The sequence below is a fragment of the Thunnus albacares genome, chromosome 7, assembly GCF_914725855.1.
Source record: "Thunnus albacares chromosome 7, fThuAlb1.1, whole genome shotgun sequence".
Lineage (NCBI taxonomy): Eukaryota > Metazoa > Chordata > Actinopteri > Scombriformes > Scombridae > Thunnus > Thunnus albacares.
Window position 1 is genome coordinate 31,092,501 of NC_058112.1, and position 24,518 is coordinate 31,117,018.

The 24,518-nt window shown below is 39.4% G+C and overlaps 1 protein-coding gene across 3 annotated transcripts in view; it reads right to left on the reverse strand.

The window, feature by feature from the left end:
- itga11b (integrin, alpha 11b) overlaps nucleotides 1-17,737 on the reverse strand; it is a 48,277-nt gene extending 30,540 nt beyond the window's left edge. Inside the window, exons 1-4 of one of the 3 annotated variants that reach the window (XM_044357262.1) lie at nucleotides 17,001-17,737; nucleotides 8,211-8,322; nucleotides 716-825; nucleotides 83-174 (exon numbers count right to left, since the gene is read on the reverse strand). In XM_044357262.1, coding sequence (XP_044213197.1) covers nucleotides 83-174; nucleotides 716-825; nucleotides 8,211-8,322; nucleotides 17,001-17,049 — 363 coding nt within the window. In that variant the 5' untranslated portion in view covers nucleotides 17,050-17,737. Of the gene's footprint in view, nucleotides 1-82; nucleotides 175-715; nucleotides 826-8,210; nucleotides 8,323-17,000 lie in introns of those variants that run through there. The other 2 variants (XM_044357261.1, XM_044357263.1) reach the window with 2 other exon arrangements.
- Nucleotides 17,738-24,518: the final 6,781 nt, after the last annotated feature.

Sequence of the window (24,518 nt, forward strand, 5' to 3'; positions counted from 1 at the left end):
TGTAAATCACTGATCTGTATGAATGGTGCAATACAAATAAAACTCGATTGTTAGTCTGTGTGTTTTGCGTCTTGTGACTCACCACAAAGCTGTTGTCTTTCGGGTTGGAGGTCAGCGCCATTCCCAGCTTCATCTCGTCTTTCCTCTCAGACACGTTGTCCAGAGAAAGTTTCCCTGATCACAGTCACAACGAATCACAGTTAATCACAGAGTGTAGATGTGATGTTAGAGTCTGTGCTGTTTAGTTATTCAATGTAAACATCAAATATTCTGTCACATTAGGGCCAAAATACAAACATTTCACATTTCAGAGTTATAGATTTTATGAGTCTGCCTCCCAGAAATTCATATAGTACTAATTTGAAACAGCAAATATGTGTTGGGGGAAATGTTCTTGTTCCTACAGTTTGAGCTTCTCTGTGCAGAATGATGTATGTGCAGAGTTTGTTTTCACATTTATCTGCTGAAGGAGGAAAGTTTCTCTGTGCTCATCTTAAATCTCAGTTTAACACGAGCAGGATTTGTGACATCACAACTAGTTTGGATGAAGACGCCTGAGCTGGCTCGCAGGCTTCGCATTATAAATTTGTAAATCACCTCCATGAAGAGATCTAAAACCCTGTTAGTTTGATCTCTGTTGCTGTCTCGTACAGCTTCAGAACGAACACCTGTCATGATGCTGATGAACATGTGATCGGTCGGACATGTTGCTCACCCAGGTTGAGTCGGCTGCAGTTTGCAGCGGTTCTGGTATCCAGCCGACATTTGTACACATCGCCAGTCTGCTGATTATCTGTGGACTCAAAGGGAGCTCCAACCAGCAACCTATAGGCAAACACACACACACACACACATGCGTTTGCACGGCTATCCTTGTTTGAACATTGCATTGATTTCCATTTGTTATGGACAACCGAACCCTAACCAGGACCTCAGAAATGACTTTTTTTTTTCTTTCATGCTGACCGGGTTTTGGTCCCCATGAGGACTACTGGTCCTAACGAGGTCGGTGTTTATACCGGAAAAATGTCCCAAAGAGGCAACAAAAAGAACACACAGAATAAAAACATTTTGGATTATAAGTTTATTACATATTGTGAATTTACTCTACAATTGTTCAAGAAGTCTTTTGGGTAGTTTGAGTGACATCTCAGGACACACACACACACACACACACACACATTGATTAATTAATAAGATCAAATACCCTACACTTCACCTTAAAAATACTACAACTATTGTGAGATTATACAATTTTGAATTATTTAACATTTTAGTGATATTGCACAGGGGTGCACTTAGTCATCTATCCATCTATCTATCTATCCATCTATCTATCTATCTATCTATCTATCTATCTCATCATTTATTCTTCAACAGTGATCAGAAAACACTTCTATGTGAGAGCAACATGTATTTAAGTAAAGGCAGGCAAGATACAAGAAAAAGGCACAAAGACACAATAAAAGAACTGTAAAGCCTCCTGAAAACATAGATTTTTGGTGTATTACTCTTTTAACTGATGGGTCCTGGGTTGGGCTCTGGCACAGTGTCCTGATTTGTACATGTTATCTATTGCGGATCATTCAGTGATGTAGAAACACTGAGAAACGTTCAAGTTGTGAGGACAAACTTCCCGCTGCTGCACTCAGAGGTCAGATCTTGTTCGAGCAGCAGCTGCTGCAGCGATCAGCGGCGGCGGTCGTGTTAAACGCACGTCCTGCTGCTGTAGTGTCACACAGTGAGTAGGTTATTAGTGTTAACCGGAGAAAACATATGTGGCCTGTGCGGCGGTTCTGGGAAGAGGGCTGACTCACATACCAGAGGAGATGCCATAGTAGAGTGCTAACCCTTAATCTGCTAATGTGTCTCCCTTCCACATCAAACGGGCGGAGAGCAGCGCTGACAAACCACATCCCAAACTGCAGACGAACTGAGTCCACATCCTGCAGCCTGCAGCAGCAGACGGCAGACACAAACATGCCTCCGATCCTCTGACATCACTCCATCATGCTGATCACTTCCTGAGCAGGTGCTGTCATTTAGTTTACTGGGAAAACCTTTAAACCATACATGTCTCTTCTTTTACTACTTTAATGACGGCCTGATTTCCCAGAATGACTTTCAAGAAGCCCAAGAGGAGAAGTTTGAACTGTGTTATCCAGCAGAACACAATCTGGTCTGTTTTCTGCTTCTGGTGTTGTACAAACTGATCGCTGAGTTTCTTCTTCTCTGATTAAATCTAGAAGTAAGCGCTCGCTCTTTGAATCTGAGCAACGGACACCAAAACCTGAGGTTCATCATTGATGTTTCAGATCATATACTGTATATATGTGGAAATGATATCTCATCTAATGTTGGCCAGTTATCCATGAGAAGGACAAATAATAACAGCTACTACAGTACCGGTCAAAAGTTTGGACACTTTCTCATTCAAATGACCAAACCTTTGACCGGTACTGTACATAAAACTACACTAGATACATCAACAATAGCTCTCTTTTTAGCAATTCTCTCTCTTCTACAGTTTGGACCAATATATGAAACTCTCCTGGTTTAATAATCAAAAATATCAGGTTCTTTGATTAAAAAAAAGTCAAAGGCACAAGACTGTAGACATAAAAACTTTGAGGTAGAACTCCCAAGGTGCATTTGAGCAAGAAACAATCACAGAGATTAAATTTCTGTTACATGTGCTGCTAACAGCAGACAGAAGCTAAAGATTACCATGTTGAGAAAACTGATTTTACAATCTGCCTCTTAAATCCTGGGGCTTTATGAATCTGCTTCATAAACATACAGATAGGAGAGGAAACAGGACAGCGACTGGAGGGAAATAACAGAAAGAACTGAGTATCTTGTGAGTTTTGAGTTAAGTCAGAAGCTGAACTAAACACAAACAAGTGACATGAAGCGAAAATGTTCTTTGTGTTCTGTCTGAACAAACCATATTCTCTGCTGCACTACATCTACAGTATATATAGTAAATGTTATAAATCTATATGAATGGATATAAACATTTCTAACTCTTTCATTAAAGCATCCTCATAGATCTATGTTGTATCATTTAATGTTACAGATAAACTTTCTAAATTGTCTCTTTTCAGCATAATCAAAGAAACATTGTTCTTCTTGTGTAACGAGAAAAACGGAAAGACAGAACAAACACACTCTGTCTCTCAGACACAAACACACACACAGATCGCAGCGTGAAGGCTGCAGACTACATAAACACTCTGGCTCGACTCTATAAACACACACCGTCAGAGGTTTGACCTCAGATTTGACTGAGGTCAACACAGGTCAACGGGTTTGACCTCTGACAGACCACAACAGCATGTTCAACCCAAACATACACACACACACACACAGCTCAACATTGAGGTGTAACTGTGTTGTATTATTGTAAAGTTAACCTGACATACTAAAATCATTCACAATGTACAATGTAGTACAGAGTCAAGAGCTGTAGCACAACAAGCTAGCGAAGTTCCTGCACATGCTCAGTGGCGTCTGCCTTACACAGAACTATTCTCTGGAGACTGAAAATGTGACCAAACTCTTAATAATAAAGAAACATGTCACCCAGTGCAGTGCTGTGGCTCACTGACATGTTTTTAATAGTTTTTGGACAATAACGAAGGTCTACGGCACAGAGAAATATATCAGACTTTAGATACACATACAATATTTGTTAGTAGATCAATTAATTGTAGGAAATTGCCAATCAATTCCTTTAACACAACACTGACATGGACTGGTGGTCTGCAGCTGCAGCTGCTGCTGGGCTGACAACACAAGTGGCAAACTTGTCTTTTAGATTTGTATAATGGGTTGTTTAAGCGGCCCACATAGTGAACAGGGATTTCTCCCGGTGCTCCTGATGGCCAGTCTGACTCTGTATTTAGGGAAGGCTAAGCCCTCTCTAACCTGCTTTACCTGCCGCCACTGACCTTTCCACCTCTGAGGCCTTGCCCACAATCATACAGATATTTTGCAAAATGAACATTTCCACTCTTCTCTCTCGGGCAGTTTAACTGAGCAGGATGCGTGCCTGTGTACCGCTCAGCAAGTCAGAGCCCAGAAGCCCCACCACGCTGTGATGTGACAGTGTTTATATCAAACAGCCCCCGCTGCACTCAGACATGGAGCTGAGCAGCTCGCTGCTCATTCAAAGTTAATTAAACGTGTCATGTGTCCAAACAACTTCACACTCAACACTGCACTTCCTTGGATCCTCAGCAGTACAAGTGTGAAGTCCAGCCAGAGCCCAGAAGCCCCGCCCTGCTGTGATCTCAGCGTGTTTATATCAAACAGCCCCCGCTGCACTCAGATACAAAGCTGAGCGGCTTGCTGTTCGCTCGTTTATTCAAAGTTTATTAATATTAAACATGTCATGAGTCTAAATTTACCAAAATCAACACTGCATGTCCTTGGCAATACACTCGCCAAGCGCAAAGTCGCTTGGATGAACGATTCTCAAGATATGCAAATGACAAACATAGCTAGAGACAGACAGACCGAGATTCTTTTCTTTTTAGTTAGATGAACTGCAGTGCCTGTTCAAAACATGTCTAAGACATCCTGCGGTAAGTCTTGAATGTATATGCCAAGTTTCATTCACAGGAAAAAGTTAAGTCTCTTAAACTTTTTCAAGTCATTGACTCAACGGATAGAGGAAGAAGCATATCATTGTTTATTTTTATATATTTCTCAATAACTGCTCTTCCAAAGAACTCCACACTCAACACTGCACTACCTTGGATTCCCAGCAAGACATCCTCCAAGTATGACGTAGATCGGATGAACAGTTCTTGAGATATGCGAAGGACAAACATACATACAGACTGACAGACAGAGATTCCTTGCTTGGTGGTCAAGGCCTGAGTCTGTCTGGATAACAACATCAGCCAAACACCTGAAATGTAAATGTCGCCAGACTTGCTCAGAAAAACAACTCTGCAGAATAACGATGTCAAATCCCCCCTTAAAAAAACACACACACACACACACACACACACACAGCTGAGTGATGGGCTTCCCAGAGGGAGGCTGGGGAATAACAAACCGCAACACATAGTTTCCAGATCCTCTGCTCTGCCCCGGGATGCAGGAGAAGCCGGTCGTGAGACGAACGCAAATACTTTCCACTTATTTACCTGCTACTTCAAAGGAAGAGAGATTTTGTAATCCTGGAAGACTGCGAGGTATTCATCATCACTGAAAGGTTTCCAGGTAAAGAAAAGACAGAGAAAGACAGCAGAGAGACCCAGGAAAGTTGCACAATCTCACCTGCATCTGCAGACAGACACAGGAAGGACAACAACAACAACAATAGGTTGACTAATGATTCATCTCACTCCTCTCAATTTTATCAGATTTTATCTCAATTCATTTCACAGCTCCCCCTATCTAACATGTCTTGCTCAGCTCAAACGAACTCTGGTGCATATGCCTGTTTGGTTTGGTTCATTTAAGCAGATGTGAAAGCTGTCAATTAAACTCTGGTGTTGACAAAAAAAAAAACCCAACGGATTTTAATATGAATTTAAAACATAAACTACAAATAAATACATTGAGCTGATGGTGAACTGTCAAGAAAGCGATCTGTATAAACAGAGTCTGCATCTCAGCACATTAGCATGAGTTTGCGGTCAGAAATGAGGTTTGTTTGCACCTGTAACCACACCCACCAATGATGTCAAGGTGTACTGGAGTACACCTGTACGTTACTGCGTCCAGGTGTAAAAGTTAAACCATTGCAGGGTTAAGTTAGTCTTTAGAAAGTGAGTGAAATAATGTTGACTTAACCCAAATGAGTCAAATGTCCTCTCATTCCACCTAATCTCATCTCACCTCCTCACTTCATTTCAACTCTTTTTATCTCATTTCCTGTTGCCTTATCTAATCACGTCTCCTGTCAATTAATTTCATCTTGTCTTCTCTTACTTTGATTCTCATCTCACCTCATTTTATTTCACTTAATTTCATCTGATCTTATTTTATCCTTTCATTTTTTTCATCTCATTTTATCTTATTTCACCTTGCCTTACGTAATCTGATCACGTCATCCCTGCGGCAGAGTCCAACAGCAGGTTGGAAAAATCAAGATGAAGAATGAGAGAGCAGACACTCACACTCACAGCAGACTGATGGAGTGCTAAGGAAAATCTCCTCAGGAACATGTGCATAAGAAAAAGAGAAAAAAAAAGAGTAATAAGCTATGAGACCATAGGATCAGATTATTATGAAATCCTAATTTATAGCAGAGAGGACTATAAATAACACCCAGACACTCTGCAGATACGTCCAACTTATCACACACATTGTTGGAAAATGTGTTATCCCAACACGATCCTGACATCCCGACATGATTCACTGACATACAGCACAGGGACGACACAAACCAACAATCAACTTTCCTGGAAACATTTCCAAGTTGAAAGTTTTTCAACTCATTTTCCCAGGACATGAAATTTTGTTTTTGGTAGCCCACAGTGCCCAATAAATCCTCAAATTCAACAGCAATTTTCATTTTTACCCCAATAGACAGAAAGAGATACATTAGACATTATCTATTCTGTCTTTACTTGAAGGTACTTGGAGAGGAGATGGACTAAGGCTGCCAAATACTGTCTAAATCCTGAAATTGAATTAACCTTAAAGCCTCATTTATAATGGAATGGAGGAGTGGATTTTGTGCAGTTTAGTCATTGAGTTCAAGATCTATTGTCTATCTATCTATCTTTGCAAACTGGAAACTGTCCTGTATAATCAGTCCACAAAAATCATAGCTATGACCGCAGATTATTTGCATGACGACATGTGTGGTTTTTATTTTCTATTTTATTTTTCATCTTCCAGTGGATAAAATTGCCATAAGATTGGATATTCCCAGCAGTTCCAGATCAAGTTTGATATAAAAATCACAGAGAGTCATTTCTACGCCTGCAGCAGCAGGACATAGACCAAAAAATCAAATGCAGCTACAATAAACATCACTTCTTATTGGAAAAAGTATCACTTTGCTGTCATTCATCAGACATTATCTATTTTTTCTGCGTCCGCGGAGACAGATTAAGACTGCCAAATACTGAAATTGAAATTTCAAATTGTACACACAAGTCCATCCAAACCGTTTGTCATTTTTTAAAACCCTCCATTGAAACGTACAGCTATCACATTATGTTCATAGGGTTAGGATTGGATCATTTGGATCATTATCCCTTGCCATACTACTCTTGCATATGTTGGCTAGCTAATTGCTTTCTGACATGTGAGCTGACTAACCCTCATTAAATTCAAGTAGTTATTCTATTTTTCTTATAAACAAACGCCAACTAGAGGTTCCCATCCCAAGCACCATCCATCGATGTAGGTTATTACACCCACAAAAATAAACAAGGACACTTTATCACCATCTGATGGCTTGTTGTCAAACACCATCGGATCTTAATTACTCACAATGACAATGAAAGATGAAATAATACTGTAGCTCAGTCAGACAGACCAGTGTAGACTGGTTTCTATAGATGTAGACAGACCAGTGTAGACTGGTTTCTATAGATGCAGACAGACCAGTATAGACTGATTTCTACAGATGTCGACAAATCAATGTAGACTGGTTTCTATAGATGTAGACAGACCAGTATAGACTGATTTCTACAGATGTAGACAAACCAATGTAGACTGGTTTCTATAGATGTAGACAGACCAGTACAGGCTGGTCTGTATAGATGTAGACAGACCAGTGTAGACTGGTTTGTATATATGTAGACAGACCAGTATAGACAGGTTTGTATATATGTAGACAGACCAGTATAGACAGGTTTGTATAGATGTAGACATACCAGTGTAGACTTGTTTGTATAGATGTAGACAGACCAGTATAGACTGATTTCTACAGATGTAGACAAACCAGTGTAGACTGGTTTGTATAGATCTAGACAGGCCAGAACAGACTGTTTTGTTTAGATATAGACAGACCAGTGAAGACTAGTTTCTATAGATGTAGACAGAGCAGTCTGCATTGGTTTATATAGATGTAGACAAACCAATGTAGACTGGTTTATATAGATGTAGACAGACCAGTATAGACTGTTTTTTGTAGATGTAGACAAACCAGTGTTGACTGGTTTCTATGGATGTTGACAGATCTCTACAATCTGGTTTCAGGATCTGCTGGATTAGTAGTGAATTGGAATTCTCACCACTGGCGTCCTTCTGCCTCATGCTGCTGGACTGTGTAGCCAAACTGGGTTTCTTTAGAACCGTAGAAGATCTTGAAGTTCTTTGTGTCAAAGTTGAAGCAGAGCTGAAGATCTGAAACAGAAACACATTGTTATTTCCACACAACATAACTTGTTCCTCATGGCTGTTACAATAATTTAATTTCTTGAGGGAAGGTTCACCAACTTCCACTTTGCAAACTGGAAGCTGCCCTGTAAAACCAGTCCACAAAAAACATAGTTTATAACCACAGGTTATTTGCATAAGAGGACACATGTTTGGTTTTTGTTTTTGGTTTTATTTTTCATCTTCCAGTGGATAAAATGGCCATAGGATTAGATATTACCAGCAGCTCCAGTTTGATTATAATTTCTACACCAACAGCAGCAGGACATAGACCAAAAATCAAATGCAAACACTGGGATCACTTCTTCTTGGAAAAAACTGCCACTCTGCTTTCACTTCCTCAGTACCACTCTGTCCACCTACACATACACGGCTGCTAAATGGGAAAGGTTTATATCTCTCTCTGTGGATCTAGGGATTGTAGGAAAGTCTCTGAAGTCGAAGTTGACGTGGAAGGTTGAGGGAAAATGGTCTCTTCAAAAAGTAAATTACACTTCATCACTGAGAGATCTTCTGGACTCAGACTTTCCTTTAAGAGCCCCGTTGGCCTGGAATCCAGATCCTGTTTCTCCTCCTCTTTCCCACAGAAAAGAAAGAATGAAAATACGAGATCACATACCGGTGTTCCTGATATTTTGTCCTTCCCCACAGGTATGTGGAGGGACAAAACACCATGAACCATCGACTCCAAAACAACAATGCAACAAATAATATAACTGAATCAATTCCTCTCTGTCACAGTTTAAACAAAAAACATTATAAGCTTCACAAAGAACTACTGGACTGTATTAGAGAGTGAAAGTGGTCGATATGTTAAAATAAACAAAATACAAATGATGTTTTTATTTTTGGAAAAACACAATTTCAAGAATCAAGAACTTAGACTAGTGATACTGCTGAGACATAAAACAATAAGTTAATTAGATAGTTACAGTTGCTGCAGGTAGTGAGTGAGTAAGTGAGTGAGTGAGTCAGTGAGTGAGTGAGTGAGTGAGTGAGTTAGTTAGTTCATCACAGTAACTAGCTGGCCGGTTAGTTAGTTATTTACAGTATTCAACTTTTCAGTAGTTAGTTAGTTAGTTTCAGTAACTTGTTGGTTAGTTAGTTAGTTAATTACAGTATTTAACTTTCCAGTGGTTAGTTAGTTAGTTAGTTAGTTAGTTAGTTAGTTAGTTAGTTAGTTAGTTTCATCACAGTAACTAGATGGCCGGTTAGTTAGTGATTTACAGTATTCAACTTTTCAGTAGTTAGTTAGTTAGTTAGTTTCAGTAACTTGTTGGTCAGTTAGTTAGTTAATTACAGTATTCAACTTTCCAGTAGTTAGTTAGTTAGTTAGTTAGTTAGTTAGTTAGTTAGTTAGTTAGTTAGTTAGTTAGTTAGTCAGTTAGTTAGTTAGTTAGTTACATTATCTGGCTAGCCAGTTAGTTAGTTAGTTGTGACAGTATAGAGCTAAGCAGCTAATTGGTTAAATTGCCAGTTACAGTAGTTATTTATTTAGTTTATTCTTTCAGTACTGCAGTAATCAAGACGCTCCAACATTACACATGGATTTTAAAATAACCGACAGAGAAACAACAACACAGTGACTGTGACACGATACATTACAGACGGGATGAACAATGTGCAGCATACAATCACTATCACTGAACACTAACAGTAAAGTGATCTTCACACACACACACACACACACACACACACACACACACACAAACACACACACAGAAAGAGAGCTATGATATTTCACACTCTGTTTAGTAAATTTGCTGGTGATTATCAGATCCACAGTTAGTGCATATAATGTGCAGACTTTATGTGCAGCTCAAACAGTGTGGTGTCTTTACATGAGGGATCACTGTGGCTCCTAAAGCACATCTTCTCCCCCTTACTGGCTACTGAAACTCAGCAGCTCTTTATTTAGTTAAATTACTTTAAATTTCATACCGTTAAATAGACACAAATGAAATCTGTCCCAAACCAGACATGTGGAAGTGTTCCTTTAAAAGCTTGACAGAGGACAGAACCTCCTCACTGTTATCAGAAACCCTTTCACCTTCCCTCCTCTTCCTCAATCTTTCTCCCCCTCCTCCCTCCTCCGGCACTGACCCAGTCTGGAACTTCTTCTGGTTCCAATTAAAATCTTTATCGGAAAGGTCAGTTGATAGGAGGGGTGGGGGTGGGGGGAGACTTCAACTGCTGCCATGCCTGACAAAAGCAGCGATACTAAAGGATGATGAAAATGACGTCACTGTGCTTTTTCAAGTTTATTTTCCACGACAGGAAACAGAGTAAGGAGGAAAGAGGTGATTTCATCCTTTCAACAGAAATCCAATCGGGTGAATTCAGTGTGTGTCATCCAAGTAAATGAGGTTGAAGTATAATAAATTATGAGTGGGGAAAATCTAAGGCATGCTTCCTCTGTCAGATCATTACAATGATCTTATTGTATACCAACAAAAAAACAGATTTTGTCTGTCTTGATTCCGAGCATCTTAATTTTTCCTTCCTTCCTTATGGTTTTGTGCTCAGACATCCAGCAACCTTCCAATTTTTCAGCCTTTTCTTTTCATCTCAGGCAGTTCTCCAGAAGCTGTGTCTCTAAATATGAGCAGACTGTAGAACAGCTGTGCAAAGACAGACGTGTATATATCACAATGTATAAATTATGTTATGTGTCATAGAGAAATGAGCACAAAGATCAACATACAGCTAGAAACTGCTTCTAAAATGATTACATTTAATCGGATTTATAGTCCTGAGCGACGTAGCCGCATCGTTCCTGAAATACCTAAATAGCTGAGCTCCATAAATTCATGGTTGTGGCGGTAAATTCAGACTCATGGTGGGGTATGAAGCGATAAAGTTGTATAGATGTCTGGCAAACCTCCCGGTCTGCTGTTAATCTGACATTAGAGGAGGCTGTCCTCCCAAGAAAAACGATATGATCGGTCGTTTCACTATTTTATCCCCAAAAAAACAACGTATATTTACATTGCAGTGACAGCGCCCTCTAGCAGCCGTAGTTATTATAACGGGAACAAAGGAGGAGATCAGGTGACGCCTGACATAAGTATATAAGTACTGGCTGTAAAAGTAAAAGTACTCCATTTAGAGCGTTATATTTATCATATACTGTATATATTATTGGAATATTCATACACCAATTCATTGATAGCATCTTAATGTTGTCAAGGTAGAGCTCATTATAACAATTTATACTGATAGGTAGTCTAATCTATAACAATACATATTTTAGAAACTGATCAAATGTTCTACATATAAAATATTGATCTGAATAGTAGCCAGTAATTATAGCTGTGAAACAAATGTAGTGGTGTTAAAAGTACAATATTTTCCTGTGAAATGTAGTGGAAATACACAAGTAAAGTACAAGAACCTCAAAATCATACTTTAGTTTATGTACTTACTAGTTACATTCCAGGTCGGAGTGATGGGACGGTTCAACTGAACATCAGACTTTAACTTTAACGAGAGATTCACTTCCTGTTTCCTACTGACAGTCAACTTTGTTTTTTTATTTAAGCCAGCCTCAACTCTCCCTTAACTCTAATCTCATTTTATCTCTGTTGGAATTATGGTCTAATTTAATGTTCTGTTATCAAGTTGAATCCACTCTAATCTCACGTCATCTCATCTAATCCTCGGATCGTATAATATCATCATATTTTAAGAGCAGCCATAAAGGTTTTCCTTTAAATGAAATGTGCCAGCGTTGATCATCATAATTCAAACTTCTGCTTTAATGTCCTCGAGCCGGTCACAAAATTTCCTCCCATCCTGTGACCCTTCGACCTCGCTGTGACCCTTTGACCTCGTGGCTGTTGCCTGTGTGCTCAAGTATTTCCTCTGAGCGCTCTGGTTCGTCTCCTCCAGCTGTGTAAATGAGCAGAGTGCTCGGAAAACTCAGCGGGCTGTGAGACTGTTTGCCAGCGAAGGCAGCCGTGATGAGCTTGGCTGCGGAGGACAAAAATAAAAGACACTGGAAAAGAGAGGAATGACGGGTGAAATGTCTCAGCTTTTAAGGTATGTTTGTTTCCTCACTGCTGAGAGGAATCTGCTCCTGTCTGAGCCCAGCCAAGGACCAGCTCGATTTATCTGAGCTATTGGTGAAAGAGTGAAAGAGACTTGGCAGAACAGAGATACAAGACCAAGATCCAAGTCTGACAGACTCCCATCACTGCCACTGGATGATGTGACCGATATGAATGATCCTCACTGGCACCGACGACACAGTTTTCAAAGTTTTTTTTTACACAGTTGAAGAGGCTTTGTGAGTGTTTTTTTGTGTATATTTGTTCATACTTAGGTGATTTTTCCAGATGTGTCTTCGCTGCTCTCATAGTTGAAAACAGATTAATATCCTGCTGAATGCTACTACAGCAACAGACAGAATATTTTTGTAAGAAGAGAAACAACGTCTGTGCTGTTTTTGTGACATCTCCAGTTTTCAAATCAGATGCAGCAGTAGGAAATAAGTCTGATCAGGTTAAGGATGGGAGTGATTTAGTGAACAGCGCTCTTGTCAGGCAGCTCGCAGCCAAACGCCGTCTGTGTCACTTCCTCCAGCAGGCAGGCAGACGGCTCTATTGGCTCAGCATCATTGCACGCCGAAGCTCACGTTGACCGCAGACAGATAACCTTTCACCTTCCTGACAGGCAGCGCAGGTCAGAGGTCACAACCCTGACAGTCTGTGAAATGTCTTCTGTCAGATTTATGTTAAAGCACAGGCATCTGGTAAACCCCCAGCACATGCCACATACCTTTAGAAAAACTGGATGTTTAAAAATGGTCTTGCTTATCAACCAAGTTTCAAGATACAAAGAATAAAATTCAGTATGTTTTTTGAATCCTTAGACATAAGGATTTTTATATATAGACACATTTTATATTCAGCATGCATATAAATAATGTATATCAATGCTTTAGCCATATTTGGTGTTTGTGATATAATCCAAAAGCTCAAAAACAGGTTGTTCTGCCAACCACTCCTTCTATTGCTCAATGATTAACTTTAAATCTCAAACTATTCAATGTTGAACTTATTTCAATATTACAGTAGGTGTGACAAATGAGCAAATAATGTAAAACATCACTAAAAAAAATGCAGCTTTCTGGATTATACATTTGCCAAATTGATAAATGACTCCCACTGTTTCAGAAAATATGTTGAGTCACATACTGTGGTATAAATATCTTTGCCAGTGAGCAAGGACGCATTAAATTCCAGGTTTTTTTGTTTTTTTTTAAATGAAGCTTGGTGTGAAAGTCTCTTCTTACATAAGATGACACGTATCAAGGATTAGCTTGATCATCATCCAGCGTACACTGAGTTACTCCCAGTATTGGCTGTAAAAATGAAGGCGTTATTTTCTTTTCTTTAGTTATATAAAACTTTTTTATGCATTAGACAAATTTATTGGACTGTTTGGTCCCTGAAGCAGAGCTGCTTCTTCGTTACAGGCAAAATAAAACCACCGTGCATGTCAGCAGCAGGACTTGCCCAAGTCATATTTCTATTATGGTTTGTTTTGTAAAAGTGGAGCGCCACATGGGTGGAGTTTAACACAGGAGAGAGTACACTCAGGGTCAGAGAGATTCGACAAATCACAGGACAGTTTTTGAGTCTTTGTAAAGCCAGTTTACTGGGATTCCTCCAAGGACACTGTGTTTCCAGGTGGTTTGAAAGAGGTTCAATCAAATGCAAAAAGATAGAAAACTGTCTTGGATTCAGTTCTAGGAGAAGCACATGTGTTTCAGCCTGAATGAGACAGGTGGTAATTGATGCCTTCCTGTGGTGTTACCAACCACAGACTGACATGCTCCAACAACAACAACAACATCACGACTGATGTGTTGCTGTGTGAGTTTAACGATCAGCCTAAAAGCCACAACATGCCATAAAAACCATTTCACCCTCTGAGTTCCTGGAGAAATACTCCCTGACCTGCAGGCTGAACCTCCAGGGAAACATCCTGCACCTCGCAGTCATCAAACCAAACTCTACCCAAATTCAATTTAGAGGCCAGTGGGATCATAATGCTCCAGATTTAATGTACAGAAGCACAATTTAATCAGAGGAAAACAGGAAAATGGTCTGAAAAGTGTTCTGATTCACAATTTTGCACAATTTTTCTCTGCCAGCAGCAGGGCGTTAAGATGAAGATGTAAGTTGGACCATTTGTCTGTCCAACCATTTTTGCCAAATTAACGGGAAATGTGATTTATATATTCATGATCCCAAGAGGATCATTTTAATGATTATAGTGGCCCAACTGAACTTTCTTCTTCAGGTCATGTTTTGAAATAAGATTTTCCCTTGGCCCCTGGCATACGTTTTTTATGCTAACGTTACTTTTTTGTTTGTCATGCTAACGTAACTTTTTCTTTTTCATGCTAAAGTTGAGGGGGGCTTCGGTGCTTTCAACTCGTGCTGCTCGTTGATGGTTTGGGACATTACTCACTACCTGTTAGGGTCATCACTGCTACTAGCTGCCATTTTTCACTGGAGTATGTTAGCTAGCCAGAGCTGGCAGATGTCTGTCAAAGGTGGCATGAGTATGACATCCAAATTCACCTCTAAACTATATAATAGTGAAAATGTCCATATATAAATTATCACTGCGCTGCATCCTTGTTTGTTTGTAATGTATAATCTTTGCTCTAGCGCCACCCTCAGGACAAACTTAACACTTTCAGCTGCACAATTGTTAAACTGAGAATATAGCAAAAAAAGACAAAACAGTCTCAGCTCACACCCACACAATTCTCATCATCAATCTACTGAAGAGGACCATGTGAAACAGTCAGAAAGTAAGTGGAATTTGAGTAGGGTTGGGTACTGAACTCTGTACTTTTAAGGATACCAACCAAATTACATTAGTGCTACCGAATGCTGATTCGCTTTAGATCAATCGGTACCAAATTTCGGTACCTTGCGGGACTGAGAGTGAGCACAGTCCCAAAATAAGTTTTAAAAACACACATTTACCGACTGAACGTCTCACACGGAGGCTCTGACACTGACAGGAGCACCAACCCACAGATACAAAGAACTGCGGTGGATCCATTTTACCAACCTGCATGGCGGCTAGCAGCTAGTTAGCAAGACTAGCATTGTTAGCATAGCCGTGCCGTGCTGTATGCAGCCTATAGACTTTATAAAAATAAGGTGTAGCTGCAGCGTCTCCGGTTTAACAGCACTGTGCTGAACAGGTGACAGGTGTGTTTATGGTGTTTGTGTGCTCTGAAAGACTTTACGGCACAGATATAAAGTCACACAACTGATGGACCGTTAGTCTAGCATGCTAATCCTACATAAACATATGGATATCCATATGTTTACATATGGTCCCACTTTGATAACAAAGTAGTATTACTTTGTTATCACAGAGTAAAGTACCAAAAAAAGGTTCACTTGGGTACTGGTACTGAATTCCAGGTACTGGCACTGGTCCCAGTACCGGTTCGAATGTGAACAGTACCCCGCCCTAAACTTGAGTAGAGATTGTTTTGTCCAAAATCACAAATTACTGGTCAAGCTCATCAGTATAATGAGGGAACGCTATCAGAACTTTTCATCTTTGAATTCCTTTTCTGATGAGTGGAAAAGAAACCATTTCTGTTTTCCACCTGTGCTGTTTGACTCATCAGCTTTTCCACTTGTCCACCTGCTTTCAACATCCAACACAACTGAAAAGACCATATTACTGCACAACAAGTGACAGTTACTCCACTAGTATTGATGAGAAAGGCAAGACTTGGTTGTAAACTCTCACTATAAAGGCTCATAGAGACTTAGAAATATACTCTATAAATATAAAGTCTTATAGAGGCTAATATATGTTTATAGATGCTTGGGAAAGCTTTGAACCAACCCACGTGCTCTCCCTCACAGAGCTCTCCACACGTGCAGATGAAAACATGCTCAGATCTCAGAATCAGTTACTGTCAAAATAACAGAGAGAACATCGGTTAAAGATGTTCAATTGCTAGTCATTGAAGATCTTTATGCTCTGATGTTTTAGATGGAAAATTTTCCAAAAAGGTCCAGAGAAATGAAACCATCCCGGCAAAAACCAATTTGCATCTTTAAACAGAAAACAATTTTTTTTTTTTAATCTTATGGCTTTTTCCTAACTGATGATAATTTGTCTGACTGTTGACTTTTATGCTTTTTATTTCTTGTTTTTACTGTAAAGCACTTTGTAACTTTGTTTTAAAAGGTGCTATATGAATAAAGTTATTATCATTGTTATTAAAGCCCCAAAATTTCAAGTCAAGTAGCTTCAAAATGAATGTACCCCGACGCTTTTTCAAGTGTAAAAAAGGTAAATATCAGCAATTTAATGCACCTTCCATGCAGGTATTTGTAGGTACAGATGTGACCTGCACTGCAACCCTGCAACTGTACTCTCTATACTATATTCAGTCTGTCACCATGGCAACAGGTGGTTTCCAATAAAGAACTCTTAATTGAGAGGCTTAAAACTCACATATAGTCATCAATCCTGCACCTGTCTGATACAAAGACACTTATCCTTTCATTTCAAACTCTCTCTCTCTCTCTCTTGTGAAAGATCCCATTACACACTCTCTCTCTCTCACTCTCTGTCACTCTTTTGCTCACCTGGCAGGAGGCTGCAGGTCCACAGCAGCAGAAGGTGATAATAGTCCATGAGTGTGTTTGATAGAAAAAATAGAGAGATACTGAGATACAGAGTGAGAGTGTGTGTGTGTGTGTGTGTGTGTCGGTGGATCGATGCTTAACTCTGCTGCTTCTGATGTGTGAAGTAGAGAAAGACAGAGAGGAGGAGGAGCACAGTAAACACACCTCCTCCTGCCTGATGTGTCTGCTCCACACACACACACACACACACATACATACAGGTCTCTGGTTGTTTAAGAGCCTTTAACTTCACCTTCCTTTTTCAAAACAGGAGCTTAAATGTTGGGGCACAAACAGGAAATGCCTCCATTTGTGTCTGACGACCAGATGTGAACATCATCGTCATATGATCCTGAGGAGGAGATTACTGCCAGAGGCATCATGCAGTCAAAATTTTACAGTGCATATCAATGTTAGCGGTAATTATCTGCTTTGGCTTTTATGTCTACGATCAAACAACCCCGCTATCAGTAACTCTCTGCAGCTATAATTGAATGACACTTCTGTATAGAGTTGTTGGTCGCTGGTTCCAGAGGTGATTTCCTGTATTCTATATTCCCATTTTAAATATTTCTTTACACCATCTCCTCAATGTTACTGAATATAGAAACTCAGGAGTCTCCTGGATAATATAAAGATCCTATAGGTCAAATTCGTTTCTGAGAAATTCCATTTTGTCCATGATTTTGGTGGATGGCTAAGAAAACTACAATAGCCATGAGCCTCGGTTGCCATAGCTATGGAGCAGAAGCCATGGGTGCACATCAGAGCGCAATGAATTCAAAATGCTTCGTCGCTGAAGTTGTAAACGCGGTGCCGTAGTTGCTGATTCACTCTGTAGATTGTAAAATTCTCTCAGTGCCATAATATTTAGCTTCTGCCCGCCATTAGCGGAGCACGTGACCGAATTTTAAGCTCAGTGATTGGCTGTTTCTTGCTGAAATGCACCTTGGGAATTGTAGTTAACTTCTACCCCCAATTTTTTATGTTCACAGCCTCATACCTTCAACTTTTTTACTAAAGAACCAGATATTTTCTAACGCAGTTGTTCATGTTTTATACTGATGATTTAACCGGGAGAGTTTAATGTTGATCCGAGCCATAGAAGAGCTCAAACTGAGTCACATAACGTTGTCTATCAGAAAAATTAAAGGGATTTTTACCTCCGGAACCAGACTTTGCAACTCTATTGCATTTAATAGCAATACTGAACAAAAAAATGTTTGTGAAAAGGCTTTAAACTCAGGGCTAACGTTAGCTTGTTAGCTAGCAACACTGTTGATTATTTAAGGTGAAGTAAAGAAAGCTCACAAACATGTAACTACTGTTTTTACTGACACTATTTAGCTTGACTGTGTAAAAAATCTTATGTCCATTCTGTTTTGTAGTACACATTTCAGTGCTGCTAATTTGTTTTGACAAAAACAATAATTTAGCTGCTAATAATAACAAAGGACAACAAGCTAACACATAATGTTAATGACTTGTGGGTTATGGGTAAATCAACCGATGCTAAAGTCACTTTAAAGAGGGAAATTCTAAAGCTTGAAGTAATTTAGAAATTCATTCAAGTCGAACAGTTTTATGACGTGAGCTAAGATTGGTTATTCATACATGAGACTGAGGTTAACAACGATTCTACGTTTTCCAGCCGCAGCTGAGCGGCTCTATGATCTCCGCTGATACTATGTAGAGCAGGCGTCTGCAATGAGGTTCAACCATTGGCCAGTTTTTTTCAACCCTGCTTATTGGGGGCCGACATTGCACTGGCACTGTGAAAACCACCAAACATGTTTTTAATATATTTTGTTTGTTTATCTATCTCGTTTCATTCAAGAATAACATTTGTGAAACTGTTTTAGATATACTTTAGGGCAGATGTCATCACACCCATTAGTAAGTGAGGACAAACAGAGTGACAGCAGTTTATGGTAATACTCATTACATAAACATATCTTCTGTGTTACATTATGAGACTAGAAATCTATGATCTTATCCACACACAATAATCTTTTATGGTTGAAGCAATGTACCGTTATTGACACAAATCTGTTCTGGTCTGATAAGTCAAATTATGTTGTGTACTTGTGTATCATAAGTTTAAGATGTTACAAGGTCATATTTATAGGAATTTACATGAGTCTTGTGTTTAAATTGTTATCTACTGCAGATTTATGAGGAGTGATGTCGATGATTGGATGCAATCTGTAAAAGGGAAAAAAATTGGCTTTTGTTGGGGGGGCTAAATGTTTCCATTGGAGGGCCAGATTTGGCCCACAAGCCACCATTTGCCTACCACTGATGTAGAGCTTTCTAGTTGGACAGATTCAAGTAGCCTAAACAGAGGGGGGGGGTCTGTGTGTAGCAGGCAGAGTTTAATACTAATAAAAGCATACAGAAAAGCAACTTATGTTTATATACTATGTTATTAAGGATCTTTAAAATCACTTATTGTGATAATAGAGTTTCAATGGAATTTGAGGGGTTACTGCAGATAATCCTCAGTAACCCGTTAAAGGACGGGTTCATAGTTTTTCAAGTGTGTCTTAAAACAACAGTCAGGTGTCTATATGAACAGTGAAAGAGGTTTTCTTCACTGTAATTATTCCTCCTGTTCATACTGGCTGTTAAAGATCCTTCAAATGTGCTTTCAATGGAAGTGATGGAGGCCAAAATCCACAAACCTCGTTTTGTGTTTATCTGAACATGAGGCTTCAGAGACTGAGTTAGTCAAATCAGGTGGATATCTTCCAAAGTTACAGTCTGTTTAGCACGAAGTTTCCTCTTTGTGGTTCCACAGACACTGTTTCCTTGCTGAGCTTGAGTGCAGGGAATATTAACAAGAATAGGGAATTTCATGCTAAATATACTTCGACATCCAAAAACAAAACGACTGTGTTGCACTGTGCAGCAGAGCAAGGAGTTATATTAAAAGCCTTTATGTAGTCAGGCGCATTTGTTAAAATGCCAGTCGGTTTTGACCTCACAGTCATCAGGGTGGGAACAGTGAAAACAGATTGCTTACAGCTGGTAATCTAAACACCCCAGAAACAAACAACTTTCCATCACATACTTAGCTATCCACTAGAATTATCTACCTCAGACAGGTGAAGCCTCATATTAGCTTCAGATAAACATAAGAATGTAAGTTTGCATGAATCAAACTCAAGAATGCATAAACATAAGAAGGTGTTTATTCACCCCAAAACAGCCGTTGCGCCTTGCTGAGATGTAAGCCAGCCTTAAACAGATGCACCAACAGTGTCTGCTTCTCTTTGTTCTTCCTGTTATTTCCCTCTGTTATTTCTCTGCTCTTTTTCCTCTCCTCTCTGGATGTTTATGAAGTAGATTCATAAAGCTGCAGGATACATGCAAATCTTTCACTCAAACGGAGACATTTTCAACTCTTGCAAACGTGTCTTTGTGTCAATTTGCATCACTTTGATCAAATTTGCATCTTTCCATTGACTTTCAATGCAATGGTACCACCTCTAAAGTTCCCATCTGAACACAGTTAGGCTAGAGATGCATTGCGAATGGATCAGACAGAATCAGTTGTTTTAGAAAGTGCCCTAAACTGTCATCTGTTTATGTTCAAGTGACAGCGCCCTCTAGTGGTCATAGTATTTATGACGGGATCAAAGGAGGAAATCAGGTGGTGATATAGACGAACCCGGCAGCTGATTAATGTGTTGCGCTCTCAAGTGCCGCCACCGTTACTGCTGTAGAGTGGAGCTGAACGCAATTGCACCGACGGTGAAATCCGAGATATTTGGGTTAACCACACTCGGCAGGCGTCCCCTCCAGCAGATGAAGCTATTCAGTCTCTAAACACTAGTCTGATATTAATCAGGACGCAGGCTTTGTGAAAAATAATAGAGGTAGCTAATTAAAACCAGCAGGAATTACTTGCTAGTTTAAGATATAATTCCTCAAACAGAAATTTAAGCTAATAAAAAATCGGAAACAATATAACACAATAAAGAGCTATCTGTAAAAACTAGACTAGTGCTTAAATGTCACAGAAAAGTTAAGTTTTGTAGTTTATAACCTGTATTTTAATGGCATATGTTTTATATATTTTAAACATATAACTTTTACTGGATCACCTGGACATAAAAGTGTCCAAACAATGAGATCATTTTACATAAATAACAGTGGTATATGCTAGTTTACAAATGAGGCATCACTGCAGAAATGGAGACTGTGCTATTTTTTTCTCATTATAAAGCAACAAAGTCCACACAGGGAGGAGGTCGGGGTTGAATTAATGGATCAACAAAACAGACTTTAACAGAGGAGATCACTTCCTGTTTCCAACTGTCAACATAACTAGAAAAAGAAAGAAAGCTAACCATGTTATTATTATTGTATCCTTGACGACGGCAGTCCCTAAAACCTTAAAAACAGCAATTTTAAGCCAAACCATGATGTTTCTCTACATCTCACTAAGTCGTATTTGTGCCTAAACCCGACCAAACCTTAACCATAGTGTTCATTAATGCTGCTGTCATCCTGCTGATAGGAGCATCAGGTCGTTCTGTAGGTCATGGACCAACAACGTACTTTGTTATTTAATTTGGATGACTTGTTAACGCAAACACACACAGACACACAACTTGTTTTTCATTTGACACTGAATCAACTGTCGTTTATATCCTGGGAGTTTAACCCTAATCTGAGTTATTCTAACCTTAAAAAACCAGGTCTGGACCATGAAATGTGTGGTCAACCTTGTGAGAACCATCTTCTTGTCCCCAGAAGGAATGAGTCCCCATAGTGTAATTGTGTCATCCAGTTTTTGTTCCCACAATGTGATTAATTCAAGTACACACACACACACACACACACACACACACACACACACACACATATGTTCCCTCCCTGTCAATAAAAAGATACTGGAGTGCTGTGAGCTGGACGGCAGCAGGCTGCTGTCATTCTGCTGGAAATAACAAGTGGAAACTCAGACTCAAAGCAGCAGAGTTAAAGTGAAACAGACGGTAAAATGGCCTTTAAATCAGCCTTAGGGTCAGTCACTGAACACGACACGTTGTTAGAGTCCCATATATGTACTGTACATACATACATATATACATACAGACAGACAGGTGCTAACTGACATGTCCTCTCACCTGGTGGCTTCTCACATGCAGCAACAGATGACTTTCTTTTCTTTTGCATGCTAAATATTTAAATTTGAAAGAAAACTAAATCCTTAAAACAATCCATTATCTCTTTTTAATTTCTTAATGTAAAACTTTGGTGTCTGTTTCTGCTTCCTGTGAACAACTGGCTAAACATACAATATGATGTCACATCCAGATGCTCATGCACATGTTCACTATTTAAAGTCCGACTTCAAAGTGATTGCATGTTTCTTTTCTGTTAGAGTATACATATCTGCTCTGGATCACTTGTCCTGTGAGAAAATCTGAAACCAAAAAAGAGAGAAATTTATATATTTTTAAATGATTGCGCCCCCTATTTCCCCCTATCATCCTTCTATTTAACTGTCTGAATACCTCTCATAATCCATCTATGTAGTTAGAGACTGTGCTTTAATGAAGCCAATCAAATTTTGCATAAATGCTGTCAATCAAACACCGACACGCCCCTCCAGTTGCTGTCAACCAAACACAGACACCGACACGCCCCTCTAGTTGCCGTCAACCAAACACAGACACCAACACGCCCCTCTAGTTGCTGTCAATCAAACACAGACACTGACACGCCCCCCCAGCAGCTGTCAATCAAACACAAACACCAACACACCCCTCCAGCTACTGTCAATCAAACATAGACATCAACAAGCCCCTCCAATTGCTGTAAACCAAACACAGACACGCCCCCCCCCCCCAGCTGCTGTCAATCAAACACAGACACCAACACACCTCTGCACCTCTGGGGAATAAATTAATTCTGTCTACTTGAGGGAATAGTTCGACATTTCTGGAAATAGGCTTTATTGCTTGTTGAATTGATGAGAAGATCAATAATACATTCTCATATCTGTCCAGTAAATATGAAGCTATATTGAATAAGCATATGTTGCAAAATGTCAAATTATTCCTGTGTTTATTTATTTAAAATGAATGAGAGAGAAGACAATGCATTTCAATTCAGATCCTGCAAACTGACCTGATTGGAAGGATTTCAGATATTTTTATGTAAGAACAGCCAATCATGACTAAGTTAGTCTGGAATTAGTCTGGAAAAGAGGAGATTTTCAAAAATGTAACCATAAAAAATGTAACCACTTGAAAAAAATAATGTCTGCAAACATTTTTGGTTATAAATGTCGAGGAAAATGAGAAAATATAAACTCCTGTCATTTATAACACTTTCAGTTCTCCAAAGTTAAGTTAAATCCCTCATATAAACAAAAAAAAGGACAAAACAAGACATGAAGAAAGTCAGACAAACAGACGAGTTGATCTCCGACAACAGAGTGAAACAGACACAAAAACGTCACAGCCGAGAGAACAAACTGCTCTGAGATCATTTCAACCACAAAACAAATAACCAGACTGCAGACCAAAAATACTGCTGTAATGAACAATGAAAGTCTGAGTAGAGCTGTTTAATTTCCTGACACTGAACCAGTTCTGCTAAATGTTGGAAAAATGACACTTTGAACACAAACGTTCATCACAAAGGACACAAACATAGAGAAAAAAATATATCCTCAAGTCAGTTTAATGTAGCCCAAAATCACAAATTTCTCAGAGGGCTTCACAGTCTGTTCTTTGATGCTTTTATTTTGAAAACAAAGTAATGTGAAAGAAGTTGTGATGAACCTACAGAGTATTATCAGTGACTGACAACAGCTCCTCTCGGCTTTACGGAGCTTTATAGCAAGTTTCAGCTCATTGTTTATCTGTCCGACTGCAACTTTACTGTTTTGCTTCACTCTCAGCGCTCTCATAGCGTCGTTTTTGGCTGCAGCAGGCAGCTGTTTTCAGAGAAAAAGCTCTGAAAAGCCACTGTACACTACCTGCTCAGCACCAAACAGCAAATAGACACAGTTAGCTGTAGACTAGCTGGTGAACATAGTGGAGCATTTAGCAGCTAAAGAGCCAGATATTTCCCTCAGGAGTTGGTAGAGAGCAAAAACAGAGCTAAAAGAGAGTGAATATTGGACTTACATTCACCAGGTGGACAGAAACACGACTCCAAATGAATGATTTCTCCATAACTGCTGGATGTGGAAATAAGCAAGTGTTTGCTGACAAGTTCGACATATCAAATGAAAAGGCGATGATATGTCAGTGTTCTGTTCATTACTTGTTTCTGCTGAAAACAAGAGGACAAAAATGTGTTATTGCAGGTTTATTATAGCTAATCATGATGCTTTAATCGCTTCAAATCCAGAAATGCAATGGAAATTTTACCAAATTTACAGAAAATCTGCAAAGGGAAACGCAAACTAGAATATTTGCATTTCCTGAAGAAAATGTGTGTGATCCCTGCTTCTGC